Below are 22,411 nucleotides of genomic sequence, written 5' to 3'. Positions count from 1 at the left end.
TGGTGTACGTTTGGATGGAGTAATGAGGATATTATGTTAGTATGGAAGGTTATTCACCCGGAAGTGACAAAACAAATTCGCTGGCTCAAGTTTGCTGGTAGCCTGACTTCCAATCCGTTTTCTTTAATATCTGATGGGATTCCGAAACTATCGGAGCTCCGTTCACTGATACTAATAGATTACAAAACTTCTTCACATGTGCAGCGTATGGAAACAACTCTGCGAAGTACTTCTGTGAAGCGTTTGAAAATTCAAACGAATGTGAAATGCCAATTTGATATGCCGCAATTAGAATCATTCACAGGTGCATTATCCACTCTTTGCCACCTTGACAAAAGCCTGCAGTCGCATACGCTCCCTAATCTGAAGCATCTAATAGTGTGTGCGACCGAGCAAGATAAACGTAACATAAGGATGATCACAACTGATCCATCCATCTTTAGTCGTTTGACGCACCTCGAAACGATGAAGTTGTTTGTTCATGTACCAAGTGAAATTTTCCTGAAATTGTGTGAAACATGCACAACACTTAAGGAGTTGCATTTTCCATGTGGAATTAATATTTCCGATGAAAGTTTAATACAAAATCTTTCGAAGCTTATCAACTTACGGATCCTTGGAATTGAATGCACTGTGCATGATTGCACCTTTACAATTGATATAACGAAATTAGTCCAAGTAGAGGAATTACACCTCTGTGTCGTAAATAAAGTGAAATTTCCCAGCTCTATTAAAAAGCTTCAACTACGGATCAATAATCAATCTAAATTCCATCCTATTGCCGGCATATTTAGGTCCAATCCATGTTTGAAGGAACTCAAGATAATAATTTATGATAAACAATATGATGGGTATGTTTTGCTGGATGAAGCACCGAGAGTAATATTGAAAGCATTGCCTTCCTTAAAACATTTAGAGGTACTCACCTTTCAAGGTGGGTGTTTTAAAAAATCATGTTTTGTTGATATGGACATTCCTGTGGATAATCTACGAACATTAAAATTCAAAGAATCCAAGGTATGTTTTAATCGTACTTTTCTTAACGAAATATTTCCTAATTTGGAGCAGTTTGAGGTTTTGAATTGCCACCTTTGCTATGATTGAGAATGTTATAACGCGGATTTTGTACTAGTATCTGTTTAGGAATAAAACATGAAATGATGTAATGAGACAGGTCAGCATTAATACAAATTACTTGCCGCTCGTCGGGAAGTTATGAAGCCTTTTTTTTCGCAGATCGATAACTGTTAGTCACTCGATAATGTTGCACCAAGGAAACTATAAAGAATGAAACTGTTTCAGTCAGGATTTAAAAATAATTGAAATGTAATTTGCAGGAAGAAATAAAAGGAATTTTCGAAGCATTCGCCCTAAAACGTGTTTAGTGATAAATATATTGTGTAGTGTAATGGAGTGATATAGTCTAACTATCGTTTCCTAGGACGGAAATCCTTATATGCGCAAACACAATACTCTCAAAATGATACTTGGCCTCAAAGAGGAGACGGGCTTATGAAGATACCATTAAATAATACAGTACCGCGCAAGTGCCGGTTGATAATCATCTCAATAAAATGGTAGACAATGATGCAGCCAGTACTCTCACGAAAGACGCGGATTTTCGGACTCCGGATCCTTCGAATGGATGTGATAGATCCAAATTGTGACGGAGAGACCGTATAGAAAATGAATTTAAAACTGTTTGATCTTTATGATGTCTTTAGGCTCCGTTTTTATTTCATTTTCAATAATGGAGTAATATCAGATGTACAGCATGAAAAAAAGTTTATCCACCCCTTACTTAGACTTAGATGTTTGCAGAAAACAGGCAAAACGTAAATTCTTTCAGGAGCGGATTAACTTTTTTTCATACTCTATCTATGTATTTTCAATTAAATCGGACCAAACCTCGCCTTTTTTCTGTTTCACGTTTTCATCATCAATCGATGATCTGCTGTAACATCCAAGGTGTTCATTATTTGAATGTTTTCCCGATCTTTCTGGATTTTAAGTATTTCACATGCTCTGCTACATTAAATTGGTTTTTCGTTCTAGGAATAAAACTTTAAATCATACAGTTTGAGCGCGTACACCGTGTAAAATATTACTAATTATGTAAAAAAATATTTCCTCTCGCAACAAATTCATTAAATATTAAATAATATTAGTATGCTGCATTAATGCAATTACGGCCGATAAAGCGGATTCAGACGTTTTAACAGATTACATCACTCGATTATTGAAGCAACAGATATTCGCATGCAAAATAATTGGTTAATTCACGAACGTACGATTGGGTGCCGTACGCATCTTCCTTCGAAATGACGCTATACTGTCCCGGATCGTAACATCATCGATGGTTCAGGTCAGTAGCAATGTTTTATCGAATTTCATTCATTACTGTAGTACATGCTATCGTACATCCCCTTACGGCATGTGCAATGAAATGGCGTACTCACTTCGGCCTAGTGCCTCTAATTTTCTAGCAAGACAACGTTACGTCTCGGGCGACAAACGGGATTGTAGGCGGAGCGGATGTCAGCTATTGAATGACCAAATATATGTACATACATAAACTCATTGTCAATATATGAGCACATCCTGTCTGCACTAGGGGGGCCCTTGTAGCCTGTGCAACCAAGACCACTGCGGCCGAGTCAAGTTTAAACTAATCCTAAGCGAGCAGAGCAGTTGGATTAAAAGAAAAGACATTTCACTTAAGTGGAGCGCGGCGGCAACTCCTCTGTCATGCTGTATGATATGATCAGCAACATACGCAATGGCCAGCGGTTGAGATCGAGCGGACCATTCTGGAGGGAAGAGCAGAGAAGCCACAAAATGGCAACGAAGGTAACGTCTATTAACGCTTGAATTACGGTTGGTCTGGATCATATACGTCCCAATCTGTAGTGACGATCGTCGACACTTCTAGCGGTTGGTAAGGATGTGTTACTCGAGGATGGCCTTCAACCACTATGTATTGGTCTGGCATGAGTAAATGATAGAGACCGTTGACGTCTTTGTGATTTAGCACTAACAATAACTACACATTGTTTCAAGAAGTGTATAAATCAAATGCAATACTAAATAGCTTGATATTATTTTCTAAGTGTTTGGTGAGCTAGTCAGGATAGCTTAAGAAATTTGAAAAAAATTGCTTTAGTGCTCGTAATTCTAAACACATGTTTGCAATGTGAAAAAATCTATAAGATTATTAAGGCATTGCTCAATGGAGCAGATTCTTTACGGGCATCGTTGATCTACATCAACGGGCAGTCGTAACGGATAGTGATGTTATCTCTTTCCGGCGATCCGCGTACTCTTCTAATCCCCTTACACTTCACTCCCTGCTTGTACTCTTCCACCGAACGGGATCTCCGTTGACGACCGTATCCGCAGCCGACTACTTCCATCCACTGACTACGACCATGCAACGACCATGGATATGAAGCACTGTACCGACTGTAATAAATTACTGCTCGTTTAGCCTCATCACTGGCACGGCACATTTCCTAAATTAAAAGATTGCACTAAATCCGCGGTATTCCGCGGACGATAGAGTGAGAAAGCAAACCTGGAGAAAGGGGAGATTGGTGCACCTAGGGACAGCATTCGTCCCCCCTTTTTGGCAAAGGGGATGTGTATGTGGAATCTCCAAAAACCCCTGCGTTAGAAACAAGCAGTCAGTTCCAGTAATGCCCGAGAACCTTGTGGCTACAGGCATACGCCAACCGCGGTTTTGATACGATCGCCACTAGGATTCTTTAGTCGGTTCTTGATCGTTCGCGCGACCTGTAACGTCTTGGCGGTGCCTTCAGCTAGTAGTCTCCGCGGTTGTGCTTCGTTCGGTGGGTTGTCTTCATAAAGTGTTGATGCATTGTGTGATCCTTTGACAAGCCGATTTTGGATATCTGCTAGTATTAGAATATTTCATTTGGTATACTCCGTTTGGTGCAGAAAGTTGTGGTGCTGAAATAGCCTGTCTCGTCGGAACGAGAGTCTAATGTGAATGATCGCTGAAATCAATTACACAAACTGTATCATTTTGTGAAACAACTGTATGATTTTGGGATATTTTTTTCTTGTGGGATTTCTGTGAAAACTGATAGAAAAGGAATAATCATGTTTCAAGTATACGCAATTTTAATCCAAAAAAAAACCCAAAAATATTACCGAAGTTTTCAAGATAAGCGTAAATTTAGTATCTAGTATGTGAACGGTAGTTTTCCAAAAGGATCTAAGTTAATAATCAAACTTAATGTATCAAGCAGTGTCGTAACGAACAGGAAAACTATAAACTTTATCATAGTGTTTGACCGTATTTCTTTTGTGTTTGTGCGACACTTGGTTTTCTGCGGTTCCATCAAAAGATTCTACTTTGTGTTCTATGCTAGGTTTATCATTTAATATACCATCTACAGTAATAGTACCCTGAGAACCGTTTAGTTTTCCGTGTTCTGTACGAGCTCTACAAAGAAACTCATTATGTTATAATACAATCAATGTATCAACAAATCGTCGCTAGGTAGACTAACTGTTATAACCAAAAACCCAGCATTTGGCAGAAATTATGTGAAACCCCAAAATGCAATAGTATTGTGCGAGATACGATGAGCTTTCTTTAGTATCTACCCTTAATTTTCGATTGGCCACGAAGACGCCAGATCATTGTGGCTATGACATCATTGTATTGGGCGGCCAACGAACTAGTAGCAATGTGCATGCAAAAAACGCCAAACCTCTTCGACACGATTAAACCTATGCCAGGGACAGTGCCAAAGACCCAACCGGACCCCCCATCGTGTTCGCCCAGTGAAGTCACAGTGTCGCCAATGCTAATGTTGCTTCGAAGAGCACATACTCATAGGATCGATATTAATTCCCGCGACATGATGAGTGTTTTGAATTTATGTTTTATTTCCCCTTTCGTGCCATTGCCTATCTCGTCCTGCAGACAAACGAATCCTCGCGATCCGACTCGTTGCCTAGGAGTGTATGTTTTGTGCGTGTGTGATTGTACCCTGTCGTGTATCTTCTGGACAAAAAATCGTTAGTAAAGCAGCATCATGCCGAAAGTTGTGGAAGAACCGTTCGACCAGTTTCAGCAGTACTACCGCACGCCCAACAATCGGACGACAACGGAGAGTTTCCGGCTGTTCTTATGGAATAAGGAGGAGGGAGAAATCTTTGGCCGCACGCCTTCCAGCTGGTGTAAGTATATTAAATTATTGATGTTTGGTTTTATCGTTAACTTCTAAATTTTATTGTTCTTGAACGCAACGAGAGCATGTTTTTTATGCCTCTCATTCAATATCTTCTTCACTCTTTGCCATTCAATGCCAAAACGACTTAGTGAGAACAAATTAAGGGCAAATAAACTGTAGCGCGAACCCACAATACCCACAAAGGTGACAAACCCATTGGAATACCAACAATATAGTTGTTAAAGTCTATTATCTCGATACATCTTTCGAAGCTTTGAAACCCATTGTTGGCGAGGAAGAACACGAGGTAGAATCATGAATGCGTGTAGCGTCCTCGTTCGCGCTTCCAATTTACAAGACATCCTAAATCCATAGATTTCTTTCTGATACGGAACGGACAGTTGAGCAAAAGGGTTCGCAAGGCAGGGGTCGCCGGAATACGAGATACGGTCAAACGTCGAATCGAGGCGATCGACCTCACCATTTCACCGAGTTAAGCTTTGCTTGTTATGAATCCAGCAGCGCGGAACCTGAAAAGGAGCGGTGGACGACCTCCATCGTCGGCCCAACCCTTATCAGTGGCAATAATCGAAATAGTGAAAACATGTCCCAAACCCAGCCCTTATCGGCAGTGCCTGGAAAGCAGGTCATCGCAAGCATCGCCTCGTGTGAACTAGGTAGTCTTCCGCAAAGGGGTTCCTGAGGGTTGAAAAGTGTTGAACCCGGCGTGTATGCAAAATTGCTTTCATTTGAATAATGGATGCCAGGATAAAGTAATGTTCGGTTCTCGTATTGAATTTTATGATCCGAATTCTCCAGCATGGAATCTTGAAAATGACGCATCCACAGGAAAAGCACATCAGCTGGGTGATGGTTTTCTTCACTGTTATATCACTTAACAGTTCAGTTGACAGACATGAAACGACATAGCATTCTGTGAATAAAACAGCGGCCATTCATCTTTTAAAACAATTGATCCCTGTTGCTCAACCTTGTCGCGAGATATGCGATATCTTGGATAGAGATGGGATGGGTCTTTGTTTGTCTCATTTTTCTGCAAGAAGTTTAAACTATTTTGCATAAACATATTGTTTCAACTAATTGCTGTTCTCTGCAGCTGATATTGAAGGGCGCAAATTTACCTGTTTTCTAAAAACAGTATATTTGCCTTTTTTATTTAGCAACGTTTCTAAGTAACAGTGTTATTTTCTTTCTTCATGATGGTGATGACTGACTAGATAGTGTGATGAAAATATACTTCACAGTTCCTTTGGGGAGTATCAATATTTGAAATAGTGTTTGCAAAGAAGCATGTTCGAATACCAAAGCAATACGGTGCACCTCGTCGAAGGTGTTAATCAATAATGTAATAACCGATTACACGTTCTATGTACAATCGCATGCCATAGAAGATCTTTTCTCCACTCACGATCTAATCCGATCGTAACTACGGCAGTCGTCTGGGTCGGTAGTCAAGGAACTCAGGCATCAATGTCGAGACTCACGTCATCAAGTGTAAGGACTTCACCATTTTGGGCAATGTTCAAATCTCAGAGACGTATGTGAGTTCAGGAAGTATGAAAGTTTCAGGCTGTCCTGGTCCAAGAGGACATGCTTGGACAGATTTCTAGAGTGGCCGAGTTACTTAGGAGCTTATGTACCTACTACGAGCGGTTACTCTTGACCGTAAATAGTTGAAATTTTCGATAACCTCAAAGTTTTTGCCACCTTATCATATAGTGGTTGTTGTAGCTTGTTGAACTGCTGATAGTACCACTACAAATTTCGTCTTTACTTCTTTTTTAGCGCTGCAAGGATGCTCTATTCGTTAGCTGTGAAAAATACAAATTGTTCTAAGCAACTTTACTGCATTTTCCCGAAAGACATGAATGATTTTGAGTTTTGATTGCTTGATTTTCTTAAAGTATTTAAGTTCCGTTGCTCTGCGTTGGCCATTGAAGGGTTTTCATATTCAAGCGCGCTTCAATTACACCGAACTTGAACTCCATTTCAACTCGTGTGTTTTTGCGCCATAACTCGGACTTCTCGCTCGGTTTTCGTTGTTTTCTCTCGCTCTAGCGCCCAAAACGATAAAATAAAGTAACAAAAAAATATGAGAAAACGTTCAAATCGGCCAGTAACAAACAAAAAAATTAACCCTTTTCTCGGAGGCGGCGCCAGAAAAAAATTGGAAATTCGTGGAAGTGGATGTGCCGTTCGGTTCTTGGTTAGCTCCTCGTTGTTTCGCTGTTTTCTGGGTCTTTGCCGACAAGTGCGACTGATTTGGCTTGACCTAGACCCACCACTAATTGACCTGTGTTTCATTGTGTTAAATATATAATTTTTTAATTCTCCTGGTGATTAGCGTGGATCACGGAGAGGTGTTTAACGGTTTTCCGCGCTTCAAACGCACAGGATAATAGCGTCTGCACGCCTACTGGTGGTGCCGTGAGTGGGGGTGGTATTGTAGTGTATCTCGGTGGCGTGACCGTTCCTACTTCCAACCATATTTACGTGGCTTATTTAAAGTACACAGCCTGATACCTTGAAGAAGACACCTGAGACACGCAAGGTGTGGCGGCTAACGTTGGTGCATGTGTGTGTGTGAATGCGTCGATCGTTGATCGCCTCAAGAACGGCGACTCACCCTAGACCGTGTTGGTCAAACCGCTAGGCTAGGAAAAAATGTTTTAAACAAACCGGGTCAATAATGAGATCTACGAAAGCAGGAGGGCCCATGTATTAATGTATATTTGAATTATTGTCATATGCCCCCTTGTAGTGTTCCAACGAGCCCCTGAAGTAACGATCGAATTATATGTACAATATTGAATTCACCTTTTCGAAGATCTCGATAGCGCGAATAGTGCGATATCTTCACCAATAAAGTGTCCGGACGTCGAAGAGATCTCTTTTGACGCGATCAACATCGGCAAGGAAAGGGGTGGATGTTGTCTGCAGAATAAGTGATCTCGTCATTGTGGATCCTTCATGATTGTGTGGTTTTCTTCATATTCCTCTATTCCTTGTCTCTAATCTTCTTTGTGTTGTTTTTTATGTCAAAACCTGGAATTATGCAAAGCAGCAGAGTTCCCCTCGTGGTTGGTTAGGTTGTCCTGTCTGTCTCCCCTGCTGGTGTCCTCGTGTTTCCCCCGTTACTGTGCTGTGTAAAAGTGTAGTTTTTGCCGTGCTAAGGCCATGTCCAAGTCCCGATCACCGACCACCACCATACCGGCGCCCGAACATGAGGCCTTCGTTCGCATGAAACCGGACCCGATTCCGTTCAGCCGGTTCCTGTTCAACTCGCAAGAGGGTACCGTCCTAGGACGAGGCGCCCTGTCCTGGGGTAAGTTCCTGCGGTGTGGATAGCGTATGGCGTCGTTGTCTGAGTGTGCAACGAGGCGTGCAGATTAATCGTTTCAAGTTTTTTACTGTTTCAATGTTGGTCATAGTTCTGCATCGCTTCTCAGATTAGCCTTTGGGCGTTTACGTGGAGTTGCCAAGAGCTTCGGGTAGATTTGTACCAGGTGTAGCATCAAGAAGAAATGACCGAAGTGACACACCTCCCCTTGAACCTAAGCAGCCCTTCACAGTACCTGCTTATACGCTGCCATGACCATTAGGCCAAACGTGATGGTCCTAATCGGTAAATAGTTGTAAACGACGTATCGGGGCTACCGCCGTATGTCGTTCTCATTAACGACCCTTACGCGACAACCTTCCCAGAGTGTCCTGCAGCCAGACTGGCGGTGGCATTCCTCGAACTCAACATTGGTCTGCCCTCGCATGCGGATGATTCGTCGGTTGGCCGCCCTGGTTTCGCATGGATTTTATAACCAACCGGGCAAACAATGAGCCCGATCATCCTCCTCACGGAACAATAGGAATGTACACGGTCACCCACACGGCAGTGTTGGGGCTACAGTAGTGGGGCGATTGATTGAGATTCCATGCGATACTGCCCCCGACCCGCGGTACTGAACCTGCTGCGTGTTATTGATCTTAACAATCGGCACTTCCATTTGAACGGATTCAATTCTATTAGCAAACCGATTAGGATCTGTTCGGTTGATTATTGCATTTCGATGTGAATTCCATCGCCACCGGAGCCGGAACTTTGACCATTTGGTGTTTAACTGTCGGAGCATGAGTAAAGAATTGAAGCCTTTAGGCTTGAGTCGTTCGCCGAGTTGCGGGCCGCATCCCAAATAGATCCTCCTTTGCGAGAGAGAAAGTGCCTTCAGTCGGCATTTCGGCCGATTTCCTACAAAGAAACAAGATCCTACAAAGAAACGTGGCAAGATTTCCTACAAAGAAAACCCTTCTAAAGTACACCTAAATCAAAGAGGGGATCATCATGAAACGAATCATCGTTGGAAAGGATCAGCACGTGTTTACTCTATTTACTTTGCGTTCACGCCAAGATTAAAATTTATGAGCAAAAAGGTGGTGGTCCCAACTGAAACACCAGATGTGTAGTGGTCATTGGTGTTCCTCCGCGACCAGGAGTGGTGGCTTGAATCTATCAAGATGTACAGGCACCATATCACCGCGCACACACTGATTAATGCACGTCCGGTACTGATTGATAGCTGAAGGAGGAGAGTATTAGCTTTAAGGCATCCGGCAGGGTTAGTGAGAGAAAGCAAACTGTCGGACCAGTACTTTCATCATCGCTCAACCTTGAGCTCACTGGATTCTTCTCACTCACACTTTAACAGGCATTTCAACGTGCAGCGTAAGAAACTGGCCTAATGTACATTGCCTATTGCCAGCAATAAATTCGCAACAATTAAAGATCGAGGCGGAATGCTTAACGGCAACAGCCTGTCTGGCGCTACCTATTAATAGTGGTTAATGATCTAATGGGTAAACGAATCAGGGCAGGGTGTGTTCTGTTGCAGTGTCGTTAACCTGCTGCTCTGCAGACTACACCATCGTCTGCCTCACATCACTTAACACCTCGTTCCACTTCTGAACTGTTCATAACTATCAGCTGTTGCCAATAATCACCTGTTAAGTCTTCCTCATACATAAATGTTGTCTGAAGTTTGAAAATTAGTGGATCGTTCTTGAAAAGAAACATGCCTCCATTTTGTCACACAATACCCAGAGGATCGCGGACCACGGCTTAAAGTCACGCACGCTTTGTGAGGGAGGCGAACGAGATTGGAATAAGGCCAGTGTGTTGTGTTGCTATCGTACAATTCTCCATGCTGAACCTAGAGACTGAGTGGGGTCACCGAGGGGGGAAGGGGGTTGTTGTAGATTGAGGTCCGATGGATTGCACAAAGTCTACGACTCCGTGAACCTTGAAACCGTGGCGACTTTTGCCCATGTTTGACGGCACACCGTACAGCAGCTATAGGATAGACGGTAAGAATTGCGTTTTTGCGAAAACGGAAAGACGCGAAGGCTAGCGAGTTGATGAGGGCGCTAGAGCCACGAACGAATGCAGTTGAGCCACATGTGGAAAGTAGTAAACCTTCGACCGACGGCTGAAGCCCAGCGTGTGTATGATTGTGGTTTATTGGAACCGGCAAAGCTGAACAGTCAGGATCGCTTGGTGATTCTTCCCTCCAAAAAGGAGAACCGCAAGTACAAATGATTGTCGTTTTGGAGATGAAAAATTATGAGGCTTCATTTTTCAAACCATAATTCACAGCGGTAAATCAAAGTAAGCGTTGTGAATCATCCAAGCAGACGGCCAATTGTCTGTTCGAGGAACGAGCAACTCTTAACCCCGCCACCTTAGACTGGTGACACCAGCAAGGAGGTCATAAACTACTCTCTCCTTATCGGTGTCACTGTAAGCTGGTTATGAAAACGTTCCTTGATTAATTAATTCGATTCGAAGCTCTGTACCCATCTGACCCATCCCATTCTGGTGCTTCGCTATGCTGCAGTTTGTTCGTGGGGGCCGTATGGGAGATGGGGAAACACGCGATCAGGTCTCCACGCGTCTAGGGTGCGGCAATCCCAAACATTGTGTTGCCACAACTACACGTAAACATTTCCAGCACGTAACCCGTTCGTATGCGTGTCAACGAGGGATGATCGCGGACAGGGACAGTTGTGTCTGTGTTTTGACGATCGCGATCGAGGTTTTGTTTTTATACACTCTTCCAGATCAAACAATTTCACGACAAAACCATGGCCAGGCTAGCCCCAGATCGGCTACTGCAGTGCACAGGTGTTAGTGGTATTTGTGTGATTAGTAGTGCACATGATTCACGACATGATGCACTTTTGTGCAGCAACGCTGACTGTCGGCCCCGGTTACATGTAGATTGCAGCAGGTGGTTATAGCTTGGGGAAAACCATTGGCGTTGCTGGTGGATTGAAAAGTGTCTGGCAGGTATACCGTGACCTAGGTCAACGTGTTGTATTTCTGTTTACCAAACGCATCATAAATTCGTTATCGATGTGGAAATGATGAAATTTGGTATTTAAAATGCCACAGCATCGATTCATCATATAGTTTTGCCATCGATAAATCACATTTTAGTAATCGTGTATCGGAAATAGATATTGTGCTCGCGATGAATTACATGCAGAAACCAGCGATAAATCTGTAGCAATAACCGTTCCACCAACTAGGGAAACCTATCAATCTGCATTGTTTGATGATGTAGCAATAAGTATACCAGCACGACACGCTGAAGAATGATCAATGAAGAATTACTATGCAACCTTGTACATCCATGGCGCGGTGGAATTATGATGGGAGTTATACTGGGGCAGTAATTACGCAAATATAAGTCACATCGTTATCAAGCACATGGTACGGCAATCCGCCCAGGCCTGCTCTTATTTCGAGTTCTATATTTGTAGGGCTGATGTGATAAGCATGTCTGGCAGATATAGAACTTTAAGTAACAATTTTGCACTATTAACCAATTATTACCACAAATAGGGCCGAGGGTAAAATGGTTTATTATGGCTTAAGAGAAATGGGGATCATTGAAAATGTTGAAAACATTGTCATTTTATCGTCCCTAATGTATTTTTTTCTATTGTCTTTGATTACAGCAAAAATTGGCACCTTCTATATCGTCTTCTACAGTGTTCTTGCGGCCCTGGTGGCCGTATGCATGTGGGTGTTCTTCCAAACGCTGGACCCTCGCATTCCGAAATGGCAAATGGACCAATCGCTAATCGGTACCAACCCTGGTGAGTGGCGGCTCTATTAGAGACTCATTTATTTTTATATGAATAGCACATCTTATGGCTTTAGCACTATTCATTGGGAAATATATCTTTCCAGCAATAGCTTGGTATAAGAGGGAGTTGCTATCACTATCTAGTAACTGGATGTGCTTTACGGAAATTTTTTAGGCAAAATATGCCTCAATGACAAACGCACCTCCAACATCATCATCGGTCAACATTATCATCAGCAGCATTATTTTCGTTCCCCCATTCACAACGGCGATCAAAGCAATGAATTAGAGGGGAAAAAATGGAGGCAACATGTACGAGTACGCGGTTGAAATGATGGTCACGGTTGAATAATTTTACCTTCCAAACGTGAAAACCTGTATCTAGAGGCCATGAGGCTTGACATTGTAACGGGTACAACAACGACCTCTAACAGTTCGTAAGCTGGTTGCTTGTGGTTGCAGTTCTAGTGGTAGGCTTGGGGATTGGTGCCAGAATGAATCTTCATTTTGGCGAACGGATTTTCTAGGCCACATGATGTCTTTTTAAATGCAAATCAATCAATTGTGAATGATCATTTGATATATGGACAATCGATTGTTGAATAATTCGGCTCAGTGGTCAAATGGCAATGGGATATTTGATTTTTTTTGCACATTTTAGCGTATCGTACATAAGCTAGCAAACCCATTCTAGTAACACATGCAATGATGGCATTCATTCACTATTTAAACTGGGACGTAATCGCCAAGGAAAGTTTTCTTCGCCCTAGTAACAGTAGACTAGAATTAAGCAGATCTGTGTGATCACCGGTGCCATCAAAACCTCCTCCCTCCCTGCCGTGGATCTATGGGGCCATGGGAGGATAGCCGCACATTCAATTGCGGCTGGCAACTCGTTGCATAATGGCAGGAAGCTGGCGATCAAATTATTTCACATGCTCCTCGTGCTTCGCGATCGCGATCAGATGGCGCGGTTTCGGTGCGACCTGAAACGCGATAGCTTCATTTATTCGATGCTGCGAAGCCCAGTGTAGTTACGGTGTGTCGGAACGGAAATACGGCGAAGGTTATGCATATTTCGTTTCAAACAGATCAACGGGGCGAATTAAATCATCATCAACTTCGCTCGCTCATCACACCACGGTCGCTGGCAGGGCTAATGAAGTCAAGTGTCTTGCAAGATGCACCAGCAAACTTTACAGTACTGCTAAGGCAACCTTACAAAGTCAGTATGTGTGCACCCAACGCTACGCATTGTCTCCCACCCGGGTAACACTTGGAAAATACACCTTTCTTTGAATTCGTGAGTTATTCTGTTTCTAAAATAATTAAAATTTCGATAAGATATCCAATAGCATTGCATACACTGCAGGTAACCTATTCTACAACATTGGTACACTGTTTCGTATAACATATTTGTCCTCTCTATAGTATTCTTTAAGATTAAATTCAATAATTCGATAAATAAATTTGTTATTTAATTGACATTTCAATTAAACAACAAAATTCTCGGAAAATATGTTCGTGGCTAGCAATTGGTGATGGCACAATTATTTCATAAGGACATGCGATTCCTAACGTTCTGCTGTAAGAGAAAGATTTTTTGCCCATTTGTTTACTACTTTTGCTCATATCCATGATTGATGAATCATTATGGCAATGGTCTTATCGATGCTGGTTTGCTAGCTTGTGACTACGTAAATTATTTTAAATACCCTTGACTCTTCTGTTGTTCTGTATTAACTAATTTGTTTGCCCGATATGAATTCACAATTTGCGATACACGACAGATCAAACGACGTTAGAATGCGTTCCATCAATGTCGAAATCAATGCGAAGAACAAACGATTCTTTCTTCTGACAAACGCATTCCTTTTTGATTCAACATTTACCGTGTGATTACAGCATGAGTCATGCATAACAAATTCAATTTCGATTCAACTAAGTATTGATAAGATCAAAAGGCTTTTTCTCAAACGATTCCGAAACCTTCGACGAACAGCAGGAGGTGGCTCGTTAAAATAAAGGCTTCTATGTAATAGAACCGATGCCGATGAAGGCCCATCCTTCCCGTATCGCATACATCTGATGATTCACCGTCAAAGCTACCATTTAGATTTTTTTCGTCTCTTCAAAGTGTTTGTTGGCGTGCGTTGTTAGCCTTGAATGAGGCTTGAGCGACTCGACTACAATGGCGAAGAAAATTTTCGATTTTCGTTGCCAGCCAAAGAGGATAACCCTGAAAACAGTACAGGGTTAACAGTACAGCCGCCAAATTAACCTACTTTCCGCCGTGCACTACATGGTCGTGCGTTTCCGCATTCCGGTATTATTTCTTCTCGTGTTCTTGTCCGTGCTGCTCCTGCGCACAAAATCGTGCCCGCATTTTTCTCCTCCTTCCGCACACATTCAAACTCTCACTTTCGACTATGATGAATCCAGCAAGGAGGCAAACGCACCTAGAGCATCCCGTTCAGTATCCTTTTTGGGGGCTCGTTCTCAAACGCACGTACACAGTGGCCTGCGGGCCTGGATGCTGGATCATAAAGAATCCAACCTATGAGCCGCCGAAAATGAAAGGACAAAGGCGATGGAACAGCAGCTCACGGTGTGCACCATCGTAAATTAGGCTTAGCTGATGGCAGCCCACAAAAAATGGATAAAACGAGAATATTTCAGATTTTGCCCCCGACAAAAACGCATCGCTCACGTATGTTCTATTTACTTCGCAGGACTGGGTTTCCGTCCTCTACCGTCGGAAGATAACGTCGAAAGCACCCTGATCTGGTACCAGGGTACGGAAGAAAAGAACTACAAGATGTGGACGGACGCTTTGGATAAGTTTCTAGAAGGTAAGTAACGGTAACGTTTAATTGTAAAATAACGTTCTCATCCTACAGGACTATACTCTTGTTGAAGCAGTCAAGTAACGAATATAATAATTGTCTTGTGGAGATGTACCAGTTTTCCTGGGTTCTTCTTTAGTTCATCCTGCTTTTGGTGCCAACCTAAAAATAAATATACTTTCATATTATTTATGCTATTTACCTAAACCAGTCGCGACTACATGCTGCTTCGCTGGTACACACGTTTAGTACACGCGATGTTGGGGTGCAGGTGATATGGAAAATAAAGGCACATAAAATCATTAAAAGCGGCCGCTCAAAGTAAAAGAAAAAAACCGAAAATATGCAAGAGTAACGTATGGTGTATTATTAACATGGCCTTAAATCCTGCAATACGTTATGGTGGTTTTGGTTATCTTTGCATTTTATGCAAATACTAGCATGACCCGCGTGCGTCGCTACGCGTAGAAGATTAGGTTTTTTCTGAAATGTTCTGTTTCTTTGAGTTTCTACTTTGTGTGTTATGATGGTTGTTAATAATTGCCGATGATTCAAACTTGGTTACATGATCGCTAATCACGGTTTCGAGCCTATTTTTGAATTTCATGGATTGATCAGCAACTATTGCTTAACTATCATTGGCAGTTGACACTCGGCAGGCATGCTTCCCTTTTGCCTGCGAAGGAATCGGAAGCATTGCTGCGACTAACGCAGACTGCTTGTTGTGTATGTAATCCCGTTGCCTTTAATTCCTTCTCGCTTTTGGGGGACTATCGAGCTCAGGTTTTTCTCGTTGGTGCTAGGCCCTCGGAAAGGGGTCCTCGCTTTTGGGATACCATTAGCGTCGCAAAGAATCTGAGTTTTCTAGTCACATTCCCCTTTATTCGCAAATCTACTGCCCTTTTACACCCCGGGTCTGCCGGTGTCCTTCTAGGGAACACACATAATGTCTCATTTTTCCAATAACTGAGTTGAGCTCCTCACGTTGCCACCTGGAGTTTAGACCCCGGGGAACAGCACTTATGATAATGTTAATACTTGATATATACTGCCATTCAGTATAAATTCGATATGAATGCCAATTTTTTTTAGCTGATGTGATGAATGATGTAGTAAATGCTTGCAAATAAACTATAGAATTCAACATGAATATGAATGTTCCGTATTTTCATCGATACGGCCGGATATCGGTGTCTGACTCGATGATTGAAAATATCTGGATTATTCATATTGCGCTTCAATTATCATCATTGTTGTTTGGGGAAAGTGGGGATTTTTTTACCTCCTACTAAACGTGCAATCGAGTACATCCTAAACTGTTAGTAATGTGTGTGCACATTTTAATTTTCTATACATAATTTTTTGATCTTTGATGAAATTTCGAAAATTCGAACTATGCATATTGCCTGCTTAAACCGGTCTGAGCTAAGCCTTCTAGGATAAAATTCTCATCAAATGAATTAATTTGCGCTGGCAACGTTCCCTGGCGGTCAGTATGGCAACTACTGTTCACTGAATTAGTGGATTTTCAAAAAATCATCAAAAAATAATTGTTTGAGCTAGGACTTAGAAAATTTGGTATTAATAGTTTTTTTGTATGAAAAATCAAAGAAAAATATCAAATCAAAGGTTAACAGAAAGTTACGGAAAATAATTTTTCTATTTTTTGAATAACTTAAGTAATGGGAATGAAATATAGTTTACATCCGATTCTGATACCTACAGAAGATACACACAACGTTTGGTTTGAATCGGTTCAGCCGTTTCGGAGGAGTTTGGACACAAAAAAATGTGACACGAGATTTTTATATATATAGATATCGTAACTCTAGCGCAAATTGTGGTGTAAGATCATACGCAATGTTTTTTAAATTATATAAGTGTTTTTAATTCATAGTTAATTTGCAACAGTTTGCAATGTCATGAAAAATATTTAATAAAGTGTAATAGATTTTAATATCTAAAAAATAATTTGTAACTACTAGTAGTTGCGATGTTTTTCACTTATAATTTTAAGTATAATCCAAGCGAGTGGTATAAGATGTACCAGAATTAAACAGTGAATTTTGTACAGTTTCGTATCCTTTTTATTAATGACCTCCCGTTGATGCTCTAGCGAAAGATAGTATAAGCGCACATAGACTGGACACAGACTGGACGGTCGATGGAATGGGGCAATATGTTTTGTTATCGAGTTAAAAGTCTATTTAGCTATCGGAGAAAGTTGGTTGTTGAATTCACCTGCATCGTATGGCTTGCTAATAGCATTTCCTTCTTCGCTTTCCACTATTTAGACTACCGAACACCTGGACAGGTGTCTGGTCGAGGTCAGAACATCTACAACTGTGATTACAATCAGCCACCACCGAAGGGTATGGTTTGTGATGTCGACATCAAGCAGTACGGACCATGCACGCTCGAGAACCACTACAACTACCACAAGAGCGCACCGTGCATATTCTTGAAGCTGAACAAAATCTACGGTTGGGTTCCAGAGTTCTACAACGAGTCCAATTCTCTGCCTGGTAACATGCCCACTGATCTGAAGGAATACATTAAAGACAAGGAAGTCAAGGAACAGCACACGGTATGATGGACAGATAGTGTGATGCATTCGTCACGGAGAGGGAAGATATAGCAGAGCTTCATTTTAAACAATTTGTGCACCTCATTTACAGATGAATACCGTTTGGGTATCATGCGAGGGCGAAAATGCGGCCGACATTGAGCACATTGGACAGATTCAATACTACCCGCGTCGCGGATTCCCGGGATACTATTATCCGTTCGAGAACTCTGAGGGCTACCTGAGTCCGCTTGTTGCCGTACATTTCGAGCGACCAGTTCGTAAGTAGCCAAATTGCTAAGCAGCAAAGTATCCGCTGACAGATTTAAAATTAATTTCCTTCCATTCATTTCAGGTGGAATCATCATCAATGTCGAATGCAAAGCGTGGGCACACAACATTAAGCACGACAGACACGAACGGTTGGGTTCGGTTCACTTCGAGCTTATGATCGATTAAAAAGTTCGATTCTTCGGTACTTGTGTGGCTTGTGAATGCATATGTTCAGAGCCCTCCGTCACGATCGGTGGTAGCAGTAGCAGGAGTAACAGCAGTCGGAGCTGGAACATTTGAAAAACCCCGAACAGTTCCATCTGCTTTGTAGGAGCCCCTCGAAAATTTGACACAACATCTAGCCGCTTACATCCAGAGCAAAATATCATACTTCTTGCGTTCAGAAATCAGTGGCTAAACCTCCAGCCAGAGGTGTTCGTAGCGTAAGAAGCTCAAAACAGGTCCGGAGGAGCGCTCGCGTACTCAATTACGCACAACTACACAATCTCTAGCGGCTGTCTTTTGAATGTAGCCCTTGAATCTTTTGTATTTATCTTACATCCATCGTCCGCAGTTCATGCGCTGGATGTCGTTGTTATGCATTGAAAATGTTCCCTTTTTAATCTCAATTTTTGAATCTGAATCTTCAATCTAAAACTAGTGTTACGCTTGGCAATGGCCAGCAAGCGAAGTGTAAGCTAAGGAATTGCTATTAGCAGCTAAATTCACTCATCGAATCTCTCGAATAATCTCGTTATTCTGTATAGATTGAAATGCTTGCATCATCGGCGATGAGTTGATGACCACATCACTCTTTTTTAAAGAAGGCTATCTAGAGTTTCGCCATATCGAAGGCAAGTTTTTATGCATCCGTTATTGTTCACCTGTAAATACGTTCCGTACGTTAAGTGGATGTGTTTTGCCATACAGACAACAAGAAGTGTGCGGGACTCCTTTTTTAATACCGATTATAAACAAACTACCTTTCTTCTTGTTGAAATAACCGGAACCGATTGGTTGCTGCAATCATCAAAGTATCGACAAAGTATCGGCGGCATCTTTTTAAGAGGATTCACATGGTTGGTGCAGGTCGTAATGTCTTGTAGCAGAAGTTATGCTAGCTGAAAATACATTGAGCGGCGCTATGAACTTTTTCAATGATAGAATTTTATTTCTCATTCCAGACATTTTTTTTAATAACACCAATTCCCCTTGGCATTAGATAGCAGATGTTTTATGTGCATTTGTCTTCTTGACAATGTATATTTTCAGTTTCCATTAGTGGCATTAAATGTGGCCCTTTCATTTTCTACATTTTTGTGAACAATCGAACGTGCGAATGTGCCAAATTCCGTGCGTCACTACAATGAGTCCCACCATTTAGATAGTTTATGTGAGAAAAGACAGCCTCAAAAGTCAAAATATGATACAAAACCAATGACCTAAGGGAACAACATTTCTGTAGAATAGTTATTGAAAGTATTACATGAACGATGATAATAGCACGGAAAGCCACGGCTGCCCATACTCTAATCCTCGGAACGGCAATAGACAAACGGCAGATTTTTCGATACCTTTTTCTAAGCGTTTTTGAGAGTATTTTCCGACTCAAGTGCCAACAGCTGGAACAATTGTTTTATGAGAAAAAAAAGCCAAAAAGCTGAATGGTATTCCATCACAAACCACCGTCTGCAAGTAAAGCTATAGTGTCACTTTGTAGCAGAATGAAACATTTACCACACTTTTTGGTCTTTTACAGTATGTTCTATGTATAGCTATAATTTACAAAAAAAACTGTGTCTCACGTGTGAGTGCGCGTTCGCTGATGTGTGTGTGTGTTAGTGTATGTGTGAGTAGCTAGGTAGTTGCGCACCGTAGACCAAGGTCTCTTCAGTTGATGCTGCCTACTAAATGAACACCGCAAGTTGTTCCTCTTTTTAAAGCCAAGCAAGTAAAATCTCACTCAACTCAATTCGTCCAAGGAATCAAAATTCCGCTCTAATGTTATAATTTGTTTATTTCACCAATAAATCTGCATTTAGTTCATTGATTAGACATAAACGGAAAAGTTTGGCGGAAATGAAACAAAATGAATACTTTCTCTCGACGGCACAAATAATATCTGAAAAAGACAGTAGCACACGATAACGATTACGTTACTTTAGTGACCAAAAGAACACATCTTTACAAACGGTTGATGCGACGTAAGGTGTTTTAAGTTCGATTTATAGCTACGCTGTTGCCTATTATCAACTCCACCACACTCCAATCAAGAAGTGTTCGATAGTACAGTTTGTACGAATGATTGCTGGGTGACAAGACGTTAGCATTAGCCATGATTCTTCAACAGCTCGCTCGCACTCAAAATAATTGAACACTAGTATCAAATGTGTGTAAGATGATGGGCTGCGTCGAGCAGTGCAGGCAGATGGCTGCCTAAGGTGAAGGCAGAAATATCACCTTGCAATGAGTAGCCACCTACCCCGCCGTGCGTCATCGCGATAGATAGTGCTATAATTGCGAAAGATCCTATGTAACTGTAATTTCCAAGCGATTCAAATAAAGATTACAACAAGAAACACCACTTCATGTGCCAATATAGCTTGGTAAAGCCAGCGAGCAGTTGCAAACCGGAGACACATGTGTTATCAAAGGGATGGAGGTGAGCATCTATAAAATAATTCTTCAAACAGTCGCGATGAAAGGGGGCTATCTGTGACAATTGAATGGTACAATTATCGATTATCATCAAGCTGTCTGCGTTTGCTACGTACAAAGGTTTAATGGCGCTTCATCTAGGTTTTTAGTCTGTTATTCAATTATTTGCACCCACGAAGAGTAGAAATTCTTTATCTAAAAAGATGGATACACCGTATTGAAGGAAATAGAGCACGAGCTGAGAACTGAAAAACCTTGGCTTTAATAAGGAGATTTTTTTTATCGCTACACAATTAGCCAATGGCCTTCAAAGAGAAGCTGGAAGCCTAGCCCAGTAATTGGTGTACGACGCAGCTTGAATTGTCGTTACAACAATATATGGTACCCTATTGCAACGGAATCCACAGAAGAGTGGCTATTAAACTGTTTGATTACACTATAACCAGCGGGACCAGTCGCAGTAGGATAACACGATAAAACTAACCCGCACTCCGGGATCTTCACTCAATTGAGTATAGAGAAAGAAAAGTTCACTCCATCATAACATTCCCCTTTGAATACACTGTGAATAACGAACCGTTTTGGTAAATTGCATCCTTTCATATTGCGTGTTTTTATAAAACAAGAAAAAAAATATTACATATTCATCATATCGAATGCTGCGCGAACTCCCAAACAGCCGTAAATCATTTATTTAATGTGCGGTGGAAAGCAGACATGTCTGCATACATCGGAGACTGTGCGGGATCGCAATTTATTCCTAGGTCTTTACGTAATACCAAGAGAGAGATTTATGGAATTCATACGTAACGCCACAGGTAACTAGAACCATTAGAAATGTGGGAGTGTCGCGTCGGTGACCTTCATAACATGAAGCAAATGCTAGAATGGTACAGCACGACGTCATGCAGTTGATTGTGAATGTAAATGTGATTACTATGCGCTATCGACTCACTAAGAAAAAGCATTATCTTATCATAATGCAGCGAATTCCAAAAATAATAATCGCGACACGCTACAATTAGATGTGGTCGTCATCAGTGCTAGCGCCATCGTCTATGACAGAGTGGATAATGATGTACTAAACATGTAAGGTAAGTTGAAGCGAGTATTTCCTACATACGTCACTAAGCAATGCGGATACACTTGCCGATAAGCATAACCCCGAAGTTTAGATTCACCTCACAGAAAGCAATGGACACAGTGACGAAACTGTTGGGCAATTCATTATCCTGCCTTGAGGCTCTGCATCGGGGACTACCCTGCGTTTGGCTGTTGATGGCGGCTGCGACTGTGATAGCTAATCTGTTCGATAGAAATTGCGCCAAAATGGGGTGCAACCTTGAGTGTGATAATAGATTAGATAAGTTATTTGTTGTACGCCCCGCCGGTTCATGCCACACGAAAGTGCCTCCTGTGGGCACATCGATATTACTTCAACATCGATGATGATGTTCAATTGGTGGGAAAAAGACGATTTGTTGCAGTAATTTTACGGACAATCTAATGCTTTTGGTATTTTTTACTCACGCGGACTATTTCCCTCCATCAATTCTTTCCAAGTATGTGAAGGGAAAGATCGAGATTTGATAAACAAACTTATTAACAGGTTGTGTCGAAAAAACATGACCTCTGTTGAAGACTGGACCACCTCTTACCGCGATGTGTTGTTTAGTGAAATTAGTTCTTTTACTGCACGCG

The 22,411-nt window shown here is 41.7% G+C and overlaps 1 protein-coding gene across 6 annotated transcripts; it reads left to right on the top strand.

Moving 5' to 3' along the window:
- Nucleotides 1-3,705: 3,705 nt before the first annotated feature.
- LOC125948716 (sodium/potassium-transporting ATPase subunit beta-2-like) lies at nucleotides 3,706-20,852 on the top strand. 6 transcript variants are annotated; one of them, XM_049675051.1, is made up of 7 exons: nucleotides 3,706-3,848; nucleotides 4,955-5,211; nucleotides 12,237-12,377; nucleotides 15,100-15,219; nucleotides 17,508-17,800; nucleotides 17,892-18,060; nucleotides 18,135-20,852. In XM_049675051.1, exons 2-7 carry the CDS (start codon nucleotides 5,067-5,069, stop codon nucleotides 18,236-18,238), a joined length of 972 nt encoding a protein of 323 aa, XP_049531008.1. In that variant the 5' UTR covers nucleotides 3,706-3,848; nucleotides 4,955-5,066; the 3' UTR covers nucleotides 18,239-20,852. The 6 variants fall into 6 exon arrangements, with proteins under 6 accessions (XP_049531008.1, XP_049531002.1, XP_049531003.1 ...); XM_049675045.1 differs by lacking the exons at nucleotides 3,706-3,848; nucleotides 4,955-5,211 and adding exons at nucleotides 7,342-7,431; nucleotides 8,290-8,550; XM_049675046.1 differs by lacking the exons at nucleotides 3,706-3,848; nucleotides 4,955-5,211 and adding exons at nucleotides 7,407-7,520; nucleotides 8,290-8,550.
- Nucleotides 20,853-22,411: the final 1,559 nt, after the last annotated feature.

This window comes from Anopheles darlingi, chromosome 2, assembly GCF_943734745.1.
Source record: "Anopheles darlingi chromosome 2, idAnoDarlMG_H_01, whole genome shotgun sequence".
Lineage (NCBI taxonomy): Eukaryota > Metazoa > Arthropoda > Insecta > Diptera > Culicidae > Anopheles > Anopheles darlingi.
The sequence above is the reverse complement of the archived record's forward strand: the minus strand, read 5'-3'. Positions and strand labels throughout refer to the sequence as shown.

Bases quoted from the DNA above. Each gene is read 5' to 3' on its own strand.
- LOC125948716 (XM_049675045.1), top strand. From the start codon at position 8,403: ATGTCCAAGTCCCGATCACCGACCACCACCATACCGGCGCCCGAACAT. The intron at 8,551-12,236 runs GTAAGTTCCTGC...CTTTGATTACAG, and splicing joins ACGAGGCGCCCTGTCCTGGG to CAAAAATTGGCACCTTCTAT. The intron at 15,220-17,507 runs GTAAGTAACGGT...TCCACTATTTAG, and splicing joins TTTGGATAAGTTTCTAGAAG to ACTACCGAACACCTGGACAG.